This window comes from Diabrotica virgifera, chromosome 5, assembly GCF_917563875.1.
Source record: "Diabrotica virgifera virgifera chromosome 5, PGI_DIABVI_V3a".
NCBI classification, from domain to species: Eukaryota; Metazoa; Arthropoda; class Insecta; order Coleoptera; family Chrysomelidae; genus Diabrotica; species Diabrotica virgifera.
In genome coordinates, this window is record NC_065447.1 from 52,396,808 (window position 1) to 52,410,760 (window position 13,953).

General features: G+C 33.7%; 1 protein-coding gene across 1 annotated transcript in view; it reads right to left on the minus strand.

The window, feature by feature from the left end:
• Window positions 1-1,360: 1,360 nt before the first annotated feature.
• Window positions 1,361-13,953, minus strand: part of LOC126885728 (1-phosphatidylinositol 3-phosphate 5-kinase) — a 106,956-nt gene continuing 94,363 nt past the window's right edge. Inside the window, exon 20 of the mRNA XM_050652497.1 lies at window positions 1,361-6,241. Coding sequence (XP_050508454.1) covers window positions 6,045-6,241 — 197 coding nt within the window. The 3' untranslated portion in view covers window positions 1,361-6,044. The remainder of the gene's footprint in view (window positions 6,242-13,953) is intronic.

A 13,953-nucleotide genomic window follows, 5' to 3' on the forward strand; every position in this document is an offset into this window, starting at 1 on the left:
AAAACAATACAATGCTAAAAGGAAATTATCATGGGTTGAGGATTTCTTAGCTTGGGTTAAAGAGGGTTAAATAGGGTAACACCTTTTGTAGAAAATTTTCTAGGGAATAGAGATAGTGCAAACACTCCTGACCATGGAGCTGCGCGAAGGCGGAGTCAAAATTCACGGAAAGGCAGAAAGGTTCTATTGAGAGTTGCATTGTACTAACCAAACTGAAACGTTCTACCTTCGACTGCAACCTCGAAATTGTAAAGTCTATTCGGTAGACTTACACCGGTCATGGATTAAGAAAGAAATGAACGAATTTACTGGTCCGCTGTAGTTTGACTATTTACACATGGGCGCAGTAATTTTTTATTTGAGGAGGTTCTTATATAAATCAAATAATTTTAAATTTTAGGTGTTTGTATAGCCTCAGAAGCCTAAACGACATAATTTCATGATTCTTTATAACAGTTCTTTATCCGTAGCCAAAAATCAATATACCTAATATTAATTGTTGCATGAATATCAATATAATAAAAATAAAACAAATTATAACTTATAAAAGGTAGAAGGCTAAACGTTGCTGTATTGTTGATGTTTTAATTTAATCTCTAAAATGGTTTTCTGTAAAGTCACAATCAATTTAAGTGATATATTGACGTTGGATGTTTTTAAATTAAAGTCAATTGGACCTTAGAACCATTCCACAGGTGTCAAATGAAAGAGCATGAGATACATTTTCAACATGGTTTAAAAAAGTGAATAAAAAATGCATTTATTAGTAATAAATAATTATGCAAAAGTATCGTCAATTTTTCTTTATAACATTTTTGAATAACTTTTTCCAAAAAAATTAACTTTTTTACCCTGATTTAAGTGCACAACTACCAAGTAATGTTATCTATATCATAATTCATAAAAAATTGTAATAAATATGTAGAATTTCTTATACGATAAAATAAATAGTTTATAAGGAAAGATTTACGATACTTTTGCATAATTATTTATTACTAATAAATGCATTTATTATTCACTTTTTTAAACCAAGTTGAAAATATAGCTCATGTTCTTTCATTTGACACCTGTGAAAAGCCACCTTTATTAAATATTATTAAAGCAATATCGATATTTGTATTTGTCCTCTTGTCAAAACTAGAGAACTCGTTGTAACTAAACAGAAACAAAATACTTAAATTCATTCTCAGTATAAAAATGTAAGTAGATTATTTACAGTATAATAATATTGGACAGAATTAAACACGTGATGAAAAATCTTACATGATTGGAAATTAAAATCATTAAAAAATAATCGCTGAAATTTTTATTTTTGTCGGTTTCTATTGGTCAGAATCTCTATGAATGAAATAATCTTAGAAACAAATAATAATATATTTCATTAAAAAAAATTACGTACAGTGAATATATATACAAATTTTTAAGCGAATAAACTACATGAATAGGTTTCCTGTCATTAAGTATAAAAGAGAGTTGCATTCAGATTATGTACGGTTCCATTTATTGCTAAAAAAACTATTTATTAGACCTTTTTAACGAATTGAAACTTTACTTAAGTATTTGGTAGTACCCGAAAGAATTAAATATGTTTAATGAAGCGTTATTAAGGAAAGGTGATAGGGCAGACCCCTGTAACTATAGAGGGATACATTTACTGAGCACTATACTGAAACTCACAACAAAAATGCTTATAGAGAAAATAATGGCGTGCATAAATATATTGGATGAACAACAAGGATTTAGAAGCAGAAGATCATGTAACGATGCAGTTTTTGTGATAAGGCAAATAGCAGAGAAATCATTAGAATATAACAAACGAGCCTTTTTCTGTTTCATAGACCTAGAGAAAGCGTTTGATAGAATCCAATTAAAAGATGTGATACGCCTACTATATGACAAAAATTTACCACTGGATATCATAAAACTGATAGAAAACATATATGTAAGAAATAAAATAGAAATGAAGGTCAATGGAATACAGGAATCAGTTAAGGAGATTCACTAAGCCCTCTACTGTTTAACATAATGTTGGATGCAATAATAAAACAAGTGAAGAAAAAAAAAGAGGGTACAAAATGGGCGATAGAGAGATAAAAATACTCTGTTACGCTGATGACACCGTGTTAGTAGTAGAGTGCGAAGACGACCTACATAGATTAATGCATGAGTTCAACATTAACGCAAAAGAAATGATTATGAAAATATCAGCACAAAGAACAAAAAGCTTAGTAATGGCCAAAGAACCAATAAGATGCAAATTGGAGTTAGACAATCAAATTATACAAATAATGAATTTCAAATACCTGGGAATTAATCTATCAGCCGACAACAATATCGAAGAAGAGGTAAAAGACCAAATAACTAAAGCTAGTAGAACGACCGGATGCCTAAACGACACAATTTGGAAAAACAAACACCTAAGATTGGAAACAAAGGCCCGAATATATAATAGTGCGGCCGATATGTGATACAATTGCACATTTAATGATACAAGTATATAATTTGGACCACATATACTACACATATAAAGGTTCAAATTTAGATATGAGGCCATCTCAGATTTTACCTTTTACAAAAATGGCGGGGATTCAAAATGGCGACTATACATATGTGACTAATAGCACGATAACTTTTGAACGAGACTTCAGATTTCAACCAAATTTGGTATATAGGTTCTTTTTTTTTGGTTTACAAGATGGATGTGGTGAACCAGAAGAATCGGTTTACCAGAAGTTGTGTTTTTACTGGTTGTTTATGTAAAAAATATGTTTTTTTTTCAATTTTTTCCCTCTGTATATATTAATTTTTCAAAATGGTAATACCGCAATTGAAGAGAGCATAAAATTATTTTGTAGAAAATATTTTGAAAATTTTAGTTATGTTAATTACCATTTAATAAATGCATAATGTATCTTCTCATGTACCTATATGTGACAGATTCGTACAAATATTATAAGAATTATTGTGAATTTAATCGTAGAAGCTATAATTTGGACCACATATACTACACACATCAAGGTTCAAATTTAGATAAAGGGCCATCTCAGATTTTACTTTTTACAAAAATGGCGGGCATTCAAAATGGCGACTATACATAAGTGACTAATAGCACGATAACTTTTGAACGAAGTCCGATTTCAACCAAATTTGGTATATAGGTTCTTCTTTTGATGTGCAAGACCAAAGTCTTGAACCAAAAGAATCGATTTACCAGAAGTTGTGTTTTTCCTGATTTTTATGTAAAAACATGTTGTTTCTCTAATAATTCTTTCACCCTGTATATATTAATTTTTCAAAAAGTTAATACCGGCGTTGAAAAGAGCGTAAAAATATTTTTAGGCAATATTTTAAACTCTTTAGTTACGTTAATTACCAATTAATAAATGCATAATGTATCTTCACATGTACCTATAAACCTATGTGCGGCAGATTCGTGCAAATAATATAAGAATTATTGTGCATTTAATGGTTAAATCATATAATTTGGACTACACACACTACACATACAAAGATTCAAATTTAGATATGAGGCCATCTCAGATTTTATCTTTTACAAAAATGGCGGGCATTCAAAATGAATCTGACGCACACAAGTACATCTGAAGATACGTTATGCATTTATTAAATTGTAATTAACATAACTAAAAAGTTCAAAATCTCTCGTAAAAATTATGTTTACACTCTTTTCAATGGCGGTATTAACTTTTTGAAAAATTAATATATACAGGGTGAAAGAATTGAAAAAAAAACAACAGATTTTTACATAAAAAAAAACAGTAAAAACACAACTTCTGGTGAACCGATTCTTCCGGTTCAAAACCTCGATCTTATTCATCCAAAAAACAACCTTGATGACAAATTTGGCTGAAATCGAACTTTTCGTTCAAAAGCTATCGTGCTATTACTCACATATGTATAGCCGCCATTTTGATTACTCGCCATTTTTGTAAGAGGCAAAATCTGAGATGGCCTCATAACTGAATTTGAACTTTTGTATGTGTAGTATGGTACCCCGTCAAAATAGCCCCGTCAAAAAAGCTCCGACAAAATAGCCCCGACATAATATCCCGTACACAAAATAGCTCCGACAAAATAGCCTGCAGACAAAATAGCCGCGGAATAATAGCCCGCCGACAAAATAGCCCCGACAAAAAAGCTCCCTTCAGAATTCATCATGAAATCATTCCTTAAAAATACATTTTTTCGGAAATGGTAATTATCCTCAATTCAGATGTTTATCTTAACCACATCAAATAAAAATGGTCTTTTCAGAGAACTCGAGTCCTGTCTTCCCTGCCTCTTGGAAGTTTGAACATTTAAGTTAAACGAAAATCAATTTTATGATATAAACATTTTTTTCTGTTTTCGGGAAACACTAAAATGCATTTTAAATTAAATAAATTAAATACATTCTTCCTTTTTGTCAAATAATTTAAATGAAAAAAAAAAGTTTTTGGACACCTTGTATAAATAATTATGTAATTGTTTATACGAGGCTGTTTTAGCCGGGGCTATTTTATCCGGGGCTGTTTTGACCGGGGCTATTTTGTGTGCGATCTATTTTGTCGGGGCTATTTTGTTTGCGGGCTATTTTGTCGAGGCTATTTTGTGTTCGGGCTATTTTGACGGGGCTTTTTTGACGGGGCTGTTTTGACCGGGCTATTTTGACGGGTCACGGTGTAGTATATGTGGTCCAAATTATATGCTTCTACCATTAAATGCACAATAATTCTTATAATATTTGCACGAATCTGCCACACAAAGGTACATGTGAAGATACGTTATGCATTTATTAAATGGTAATTAACATAACTAAAAAGTTCAAAATATTTTCTAAAACATATTCTTACGCTCTTTTCAATGGTGGTATTACCATTATGAAAAATTAATATATACAGGGTAAAAAAATTGAAAATAAATTATTTACATAATATAAAATAGTTTTACATGAAAAACCAGGAAAAACACAACTTCTGGTAAACCGATTCTTCCAGTTTACGACATAGATCTTGTAAATCACAAAAAGAACCTATGTAATGTACCAAATTTGGTTGAAATCGGACTTTTCATTCAAAAGATATCGTGCTATTAGTCACATATGTATAGCCGCCCATTTTGAATGTCCGCCATTTTTGTAAAAGGCAAAATCTGAGATGGCCTCATATCTAAATTTGAACCTTTATATGTGCAGTATATGTGGCCCACTTTATATGCTTGTATCATTAAATGTGCAATTCTTATAAATATTTGCACGAATCTGCCGCACTATAAGTCAGTTATTAGGCCAGTTATGACTTACACGGCCGAAACAAGAGCAGATACAAGCAAAACACGAAGACATCTGGAGACCAACGAAATGAAGATCTTAAGAAGGATTGCTGGAAAAGGACTACAGGATAGCCAGAAGAATAGCCAGGGACAAGTCACTGTTAGGCAGGAGAAGTATAGGACGCCCAAGGAAAAGATGGAATGACAACTTAGGGGCAGAATGAAATGCATCGTTGAAGAAAACAGGCAGTACTGCCTATATAAAAGAAGAATAAGAATTATGTTTAATGGCTCGCCAGTGCGCGGGCAGGATAGCTCAAGCAGTAGACAGAAGGGACAGCGATATGAAAAGTTAAGGCTCACAATACAGGGAAATATAAGAGGAAGAAGGAGAGTATCATGGTTGAAAAATTTAAGGGACTGGTTAAAATGCAGTTTCATAGAACTCTTCAGAGCAGCGGTAATAAAGTAAAGATAGTGATGATGATATTTAACCTCCGGTTGGGAGACCGCACTTAAAGAAGAAGGAAGGTGAATAGAGGGCAAATTTGGTATAAATAATAAACCTACTTGCATATACAGTATACTTATGTTTATTTAAACATGTTATTAACGCTTTCGAGTCTAGATAAAAAATTTGTACTCTAGTTTAGGCACAATATTGTTAAAAAGGTCCTCGATTCGAGTTTTTCAATTATACTTTGATAACTTATACATGCTTTTAGCTATATCTACTAAGTATTAAGTATTGTTAAAATTTTGTGTTCTATCCATATTTACAATTCAAATGGCTTTCCTAAACCAGCCCAATGATCAGGTACTTCCAAAAAATACTTATGCATCGCCTCCATAAAACGTTTTTGATACTCTTCTGGCGAGATTATAGTAGGTAATTTGCCTTGCCCTCCTAAAATACCACTTTTCTTGACCATTGTTTCTAATCTCTTATCCCAGGTAAACGTTCTTATATAATCTGAAATCATACAATACATTTTATTATTTATTTTATTGATTATTTAGCGTATTGCATTTTTCGACAAATTTATAAAATTACAAATTAAGATTTGTTAAGTTAAAATTGACTCGATATAAAAATACTTGATCATGCTCAATTTATAGGCAAACGTCTAGGTTGTTTATGTAATTAATCGACTTGATCGTCGCAATAGGAAATATTGTGAACTGCCCTCGTAGGCTCGCTGGTGACACTCCTCCGTTATGTGTTTGATAGATTGGACCTCGCCGCAGTATACGCACATCGACCATGTTGAGTTCTAATGTGGTTAAGTGTGCACCAGGTCTTACGTGGTAGGTCAAATCCAGGAGGTGTCTCTGTGATGCAAGGTATAAATGTATTTGGTAGAGCTTCCGACCATTCATGGATCCATTTGGTTATCATGTTGAATCCGGTGGCTGCGGCTGATTCTGCGGTTTGTGTTAAGGTGAGACAGTAGCGATCAACAGGTAGCAACAAACGCGGTCCAAGATTGCGAAAGTTCTGCGAACTTTCAAAAGTGAGGCAACAGTGCGTCAGTAATTCGACACTGACAGTGACGTTTATACTATCAAAAACAATAATTTTTATAAACATAGTCGCGAAATGTTGCCAAGTCAGTGACGTTCGATTTCTTGTTATAAAAAAATCGATTTTTAGTATGTAGTTCCAATGTGACACAAAATCTAGGCACGGGATAAAATCGTTTATTTGAAGAAAGTGTATTTTTTTGTCTTTCTTAATGGCGTCACAGGCTCCTTTTTGCAATATTTTATTTAGTTATAGAGTAATTTCCACATACTAATATATTTCTGAAATTGGGCTCTGTACCGCCATTCATTATTATATTACGAATAAGTGTGCCAAATATCTCAACAAAATATTCAAAATTACAGCCGCAATCTTGGAATGCGTTCATTGCTACCTGTTGATCGCTACTGTTTCCTCTCAAAGATTTTCTGTAGCGCAGTCGACTTTTAGTTGCATCCTCTATATAGTTATGAATCGGCAGCGCCGCACAGTGGTCCAAAATCCCGAAAAGCTGGCCAAAAGTAAAAAAAAATTCAACGTTTCGAGAATATTATTACATTTTCTAAAAGAGAATTAAATTCCCTATTCAGTGTTGGTAACCATAGAGCTATATCTTCTGTATCTGAATTTCCAGTTCAGTTCAAAGTTCACCTTCATACCGAACAGAAGCGCTGTTAAGAATAACGAATATTTTATACGCACAGTCTTGTGCGTGTATCTCGAAAACGAAGTGCGCAAATTCAATTCTGCAAAATGGAGGATATTCGTGGAGTCATCTTTAATAAAAGCGGATAATATCAAAATATTTGTATATGTGTTATATTTAGTCGATTTTAAGTTGAAATTAAGTAATAAGAAAGTATATATTTTGAAAAAATTAAATTTTCAGATAGCCAAATAGTTATGTATTCCATCGAATTCCAAGATGTTACTACAATCATCTTTTAGCTTATATTTCTCTCTTTAAGATTAAAAAAAAAATAGTTGCCACTATCTGTCCTTTTGGTTTTGCGAGAATTTTTTGTACAATCGCTCTGCGCTATGAGTTTCAATATGAATCGTTAACAACGCAGAATAAACAGATCATGCCGCAGCATTCAGGTAGTTGTTATGACTGTAGATCTTTAGTTATTTCAGTATCGTAGGGCAAAATCGTAGATAAAAGGGTCAGGTACAGTATTACTGAAAATAAAGAAAAAATTAATTTTGACTTTCATATGATTGATAATTGAATTTAACGTTGGAATAAAAAATTGGTATCCATGGCATCCACAACAAAACAAAATGGCCTCCGCCATTTTGTTTTTTGAAATTTCGATTTCGTATTCGTAATCAGCAGCCTCAAAAACCCCCGGATATCAAATTTCGACGGTATTACATATATTTAAAATACATAAGCCCGCCATACTACATCCGCCATTTTGTTTTTTGCAATTTAGACTTCGGATTCGTACTTAGCGACCTCAAAAACCCCTGTGTTGGGTTTTTTCAACATCAAGGAATAATTTTTCACTGGTTTTGAATTTCGGAAGCTAGGAATAACTAAAGGCACTTTTCACTAATTTACTTTACTACAATAACACAAACTTTTGGTATTAAAGTAATTTATGTGGGATCGGACACAAGCCCTACTTTCCCGTTTATTATATTCTTTTATTATCCCTAACAAAACCTTGGCAACGAACTTTTTTTGTTTTGAATATGGCGCCTTTGTGTAAACTTTGAATCATAGAACATAAAAACATAGAAAAAATGTTGTGAAGTGTACACAAGGCGCAAACCACTAAATAAAATATTGAAATAAAGTATAGTTTTACTAATCATTAGTGTTGGGAATTTATTTCTCCAACACCCTGTATGCCTAATTTCATGCAAATCAAAAAACGCTTTTATATTTTGGCCATCTTTTCGGGTTTTTGGACCACTGTGCGCCGGCGGCGCCGTGTTGTTAAGGATCTTGTTATATAGTGATGAGTACACTAAGAACCGGCAAAATAACGCAATAGACGAAAATGTATAATACGTTGTGAAATAAAAAGAGATGAAACTTGTAGAGGTGGGAAATCATCAATAGAAACCTATAAATTTACATTATATTGGTAGTTTCCCACCTTTAGACGTATCGGAGGAGTATGCAAATTAAATCTGTCACTCTCACAGTCATAATTGCCAAATTCCTCCGATACGTGTAAAGGTGGGAAGCTATCAATATACTGTAAATTTATGGGTCCCTATTTCCCACCTCTACTAGTTTCATCTCTTTTTATTTCACAAAGTATTATGTTTCCCGTCTTTTACATTATTTTTCCGGTTATTAGCGCACTCATCACTGTATTCTTTAGTAAGCAGATTGAGTCGGCGAAGGTGTGGTGGTGGAATGTCGCTCAGCACTGGTAGCCAATGGGTTGGTGTAGATTTGATTACCTCAGCGATCATTCTCATGGTGTTATTTGGCTGGACATCAACCTTTTGAACGTGAGCACTGTTGATCCATATTGTTGAGCAATATTCAGCTACAGAATAATCAAAAGCTAAGCCTGAAGACCTGAGTGTGGATACTGATGCCCCCATGATGGGCTGCAGAGCTTCTGAATTATGTTATTTCTATATTTAAGCTTCTCGATAACTGTACATCTTCTTCTTCTTAACGTGCCCTATCAAGTCCCCTTGACGTTGGCGATTAACATGGCGAAACTGTCTCTGTCTCGAGCTATTCTAAATAGGTGTTCTGCTTTCTTTATTCCTGTCCACTCCCGGATATTCTTCAACCAAGAGGCCTGCTTTCTACCAATTCCTCTGCGTCCTTCGATTTTACCCATCATAATAAGTTAAAGAATATTATACCGGTCTCCCCTTACTACGTGTCCAAAATAGGCCATCTTTCTATATTTGATGTTATCAAGCAGCTCGCGGGTAGCATTTGCTCTCTTAAGGACTGCCACATTTGTCAGCATAGCCGTCCATGGCATTTTCAGTATACGTCTGTGCAGCCACATTTCAAAGGCCTCCAAACGGTTAATAGTGGATATTTTTAATGCCCATGCTTCGACACCATACAAGAGGACTGACCAAATGTAGCATTTAATCATGCGCTTTCAAAGTTGAAGTTGCAAGGTATCATTATAAAAGAATGACCTCATGTGCGGGCTATCTCGACATTATAATATGACCATCAACATATAACCGTGAATCTTGATGGGCCAAACGGCTAAATACCATGTATTTTGTTTTTGAACAGTTTATATTTAGGCCAAGCTCTCTTCCCACTGTGTCAATGGCATTTAAAAGGTGTTGTAATCCATTTATATCATCACTTAAAATAACTGTATCGTCTGCATATCTGATTGTATTTATCAGAATTCCATTAACTTTCACACCCCATTTCAAATTATGCAGCACTTCCTTAAATATTCTATCTGAATATAAATTGAATAACAGTGGGGACAGTATACAACCCTGTCTGACACCTCTTTGTATTTTGCATATTTTTGTTGATTTTCCATTTATGCAAGCTGTCACTGTTTGACGCCAGTATAATTTTTCTATGATTCGTACATCTTGACTATCAACTCCTTTATCCTTTAATATTTTAATTAATTTGTGATGTTGTACTCGATCAAAGGCCTTCTCATAGTCAATAAATACAGCAAAGACGTCTTTCCTTTGATCTCGGCATTTCTGCAATAACACATTTAGTGCAAAGAGTGCGTAACGGGTTCCCAGTCCATTTCTGAAGCCAAATTGTACATACTTAAACGTTTTCTAAAGCTTAATGCTCTGTCCAAAACCACGCCTAGGTATTTTAGATGTTTATTATGGTTGAGTCGTGTGTTATCAAAGTGAAAGTTAAGTGTTCTTGAAGCCAGATTGTTGTTTAGGTGGAAGTAGGTTACTTCTGATTTAGAGGCTTGAGGCTAAGTCTCCATTTTTAAAAGTAACTTCCCATCTTCTTTTTGATGTGTCTATCCGTGACGAATGTTGGCGATTATCATAGCAATCTTCACTTTATCTGCAGCAACGCGGAAAAGCTGCACAGATGTTGTGTTGAATCAGGTTCTGAGGTTCTTTAACCAGGATGTTCTTCTTCTTCCTGGACCTCGCTTTCCAAATATTTTTCCCTGCAGGATGGCTTGTAGGAGGGCATATCTGGATTCATTTCGCATAATGTGTCCAAAGTATTCCAACTTTCGAGATTTGATGGTGGTTAGTACTTCTCGGTTCTTCCCCATTTTTCTAAGAACCTTCTTATTTGTGACCCGATCAGTCCATGGGATTTTAATAATTCTTCGATATAGCCACATCTCAAATGCTTCCAATTTTCGGCACATATCCTCGTTCAATGTCCATGATTCAACACCATAAAAAAGGACAGAGAAGACATAACATCTCAGCATTCTTACTTTTATACCAATAGAAAGGTTGTGGCTCTTGAAAAACGCCCCCATGCGGTTGAAGATTGATCTAGCTTTTCCGATGCGCGCTCTTATTTCTTGGTTGTTGGTCCATTCTTCATTTATTATGGTGCCGAGGTAGTTGTAGTGCCTCACTCTTTCTACAGGGGTTTGGTTGATATAGAGTTGACCTTCTGTTATCTTTTTCTTGCTGACTATCATAAGCTTTGTTTTCTTTACGTTTATATTGAGTCCATATTGTTGACTGTAATACGTGATTTTGTCCATGAGGACTTGTAGGTCTTCCCATAACCGCTAGGTATTCTGTCAGAATATCTTCAGCTTCTTCTAATAAATTTGTTTGTGTTAATAAAGCCCGGTCATCAACATAGCCAAAACTTTGTGGATGTTGGTTATCGGCCTGTCTGCGATATAAAAGCTAAAAAGCAATGGTACCGAGCCTTGTGGTAGACCATTTTTGAGTTTTCTGGGGGATGCTTATTTTGGATCCCACAGTTACTTGAAATACTCTGTCGAAATTTGCAAGGAAGAGTGCGTAAGAGTTTATAAATCATTCATTGATTTTCCATACAAAAAATACCTTAATTAATACTATTTTTACTCTTTTTTAAAATAAAAACTTGATTCAAACACCAACAACTTATTTTATAACTTTTACAACTTTAATACAATGACAACTATAACCTTCAAATACAACTGTTCTATAAACTGTCAACTTTCTATGTTTATATTGGTTTCTATACATTTTCTGACGTTCTAGACGTCACTAAACACTAAAGTAAACAGGACTGTATTACCTCAATGTACCCGTGTGTCTAATAGTGTGGCGGTTACTGTATATACATTAAAACAAAACATCATCATATGTACCTGTCTCAGTAAAAGTAGATAATTGGTAATTGTATACAATTACCGGTAATTGTATACAATTACCAAAGTCGACGGTAAATGTAGGAAATTATCTTCAATTATCTACTTTTACCGATAATTGTATACAATTACCAAGAAACAGCGGTAAAAGTAGAAAATGATGAAATAAAAACAATAAATTTCAATAGATATTCTAGAAGTGTAATTTTTATTGGACCGAAATAAAAACAAGAGACGATATTTGTATAAACTGAGTTGAATTTTTTTGTCTAAATTAATACTACTACTTTACTTACTTACTATTTGTTGTGACATGGTAAACTGTTATGGCCCTTGTAATTAAAAAAATTTATTTGTTACATTTACACTTATCTGTTTTATATTTTGTTTTGCAAACACATCGCTGATAGTCTTGCTCACCCGACAAAACGTTTTTCTAACATACTTGCTCCATGAAATGTTTAGTTTGGGAACGATGTCTAGAGGAATGAATGATTCTTGGTAGATGGTAAATTGGTTTCTGCTCTATACAACTGTGGCAGTCGCCCTTCTTTAATACCCAATTCATATAATTCATTTTGAACACTCATAATAACAACCAGAACATTTCTAGAATCACACTCTTGCTTTGTCAACATCTGGCAATCTTAATTTTACCGTATCACGGACAGGGACGTATTTAGGGGTTGGCGAAAGAGGCCCCCGCCAAGGGCGCAAGAGTGAGGGGGCGCAAAATTAGCGGAAGAAAAACTTTTAGGAAATCCAAGATTTTACTTTTATAAATTAGCCGGAGAATATGGTAAAAAATTAATAAAATACGGTATACTTACAAATAAACTCAGATATAATTGAAATACGACTGTACTAGGTACACACACAATACGGTCACAATCAGAACAGTGGAGACTAAGACCATTGTTTAAAAAATAATTTTTTAAATAGTCTTCTAGTATTTTTTAAACAATGCTAAGACAGTTCGAAATAAATAAAGGAGTAACAGGGGCCTGTTGTTTCCGATAATCCGAAACAATGAACGCCATGTACCATGAGTCATTTTTACTATCGTATAGTTCAAATTACACAAATACCCATTATCTATCAAATATTATATTACATATATTTTTATTGTTGAAATATTTGTCTGATGAAAAACGATCCGGGTTAGCCGGACTTCCGGGTTATCAGGGGCCGACTTATCGGGGCTCCACTGTATGTTTTCGCTGAAAGTAATATGAACATAAGTGCATAGTTATGATAGTTTATGTAAGTAAGTACATTTTGTCACGAATGTAACATATTCACAAATTGTGAATCACAATATTACATGTAAAGTAGTAGTGAGTAGAATAATTTTATAAGTAAGTAAAATAAATAATGTTTCAAAAATACCTCCTTTATTAAAATAAGAAAATCTACGGTTTCGTTTCGATTTAAATCTGTCTCCTTCCATCCTCCGATAGCACTATTTCTAGGTCTACCTGTTCTCAAGGAGGCTCTGAGGAAGACAAATTTACACCAAAACGACCGTAGTTTCTCGATATAAATTAAAACTATTTATATCGCAGTATGGGTAGAACGCCCTCTAACGGGGAATAAGTGAAATGAATTTCAACTCGATTCAAGTTCTCTGTTTAACCTAGGTATGACAATATCAAAAGGCACCGTTAGGAAAATATTCCAATTTACGGTTCAGAGAACCCGTATAAAACGAATCTGTGTACTCTAATACAGAGTATGGCATTAGTAAAAAAAGAATGAGTGTGTACTTTGTACGCACATAAGAAGTTATACTTCTATTATTAAACTAATTTTAATACTTACTACTTTCCAAAAATTTTTATTAAAACAATACAAAAAATTAAAAAAATAAAAGAATAA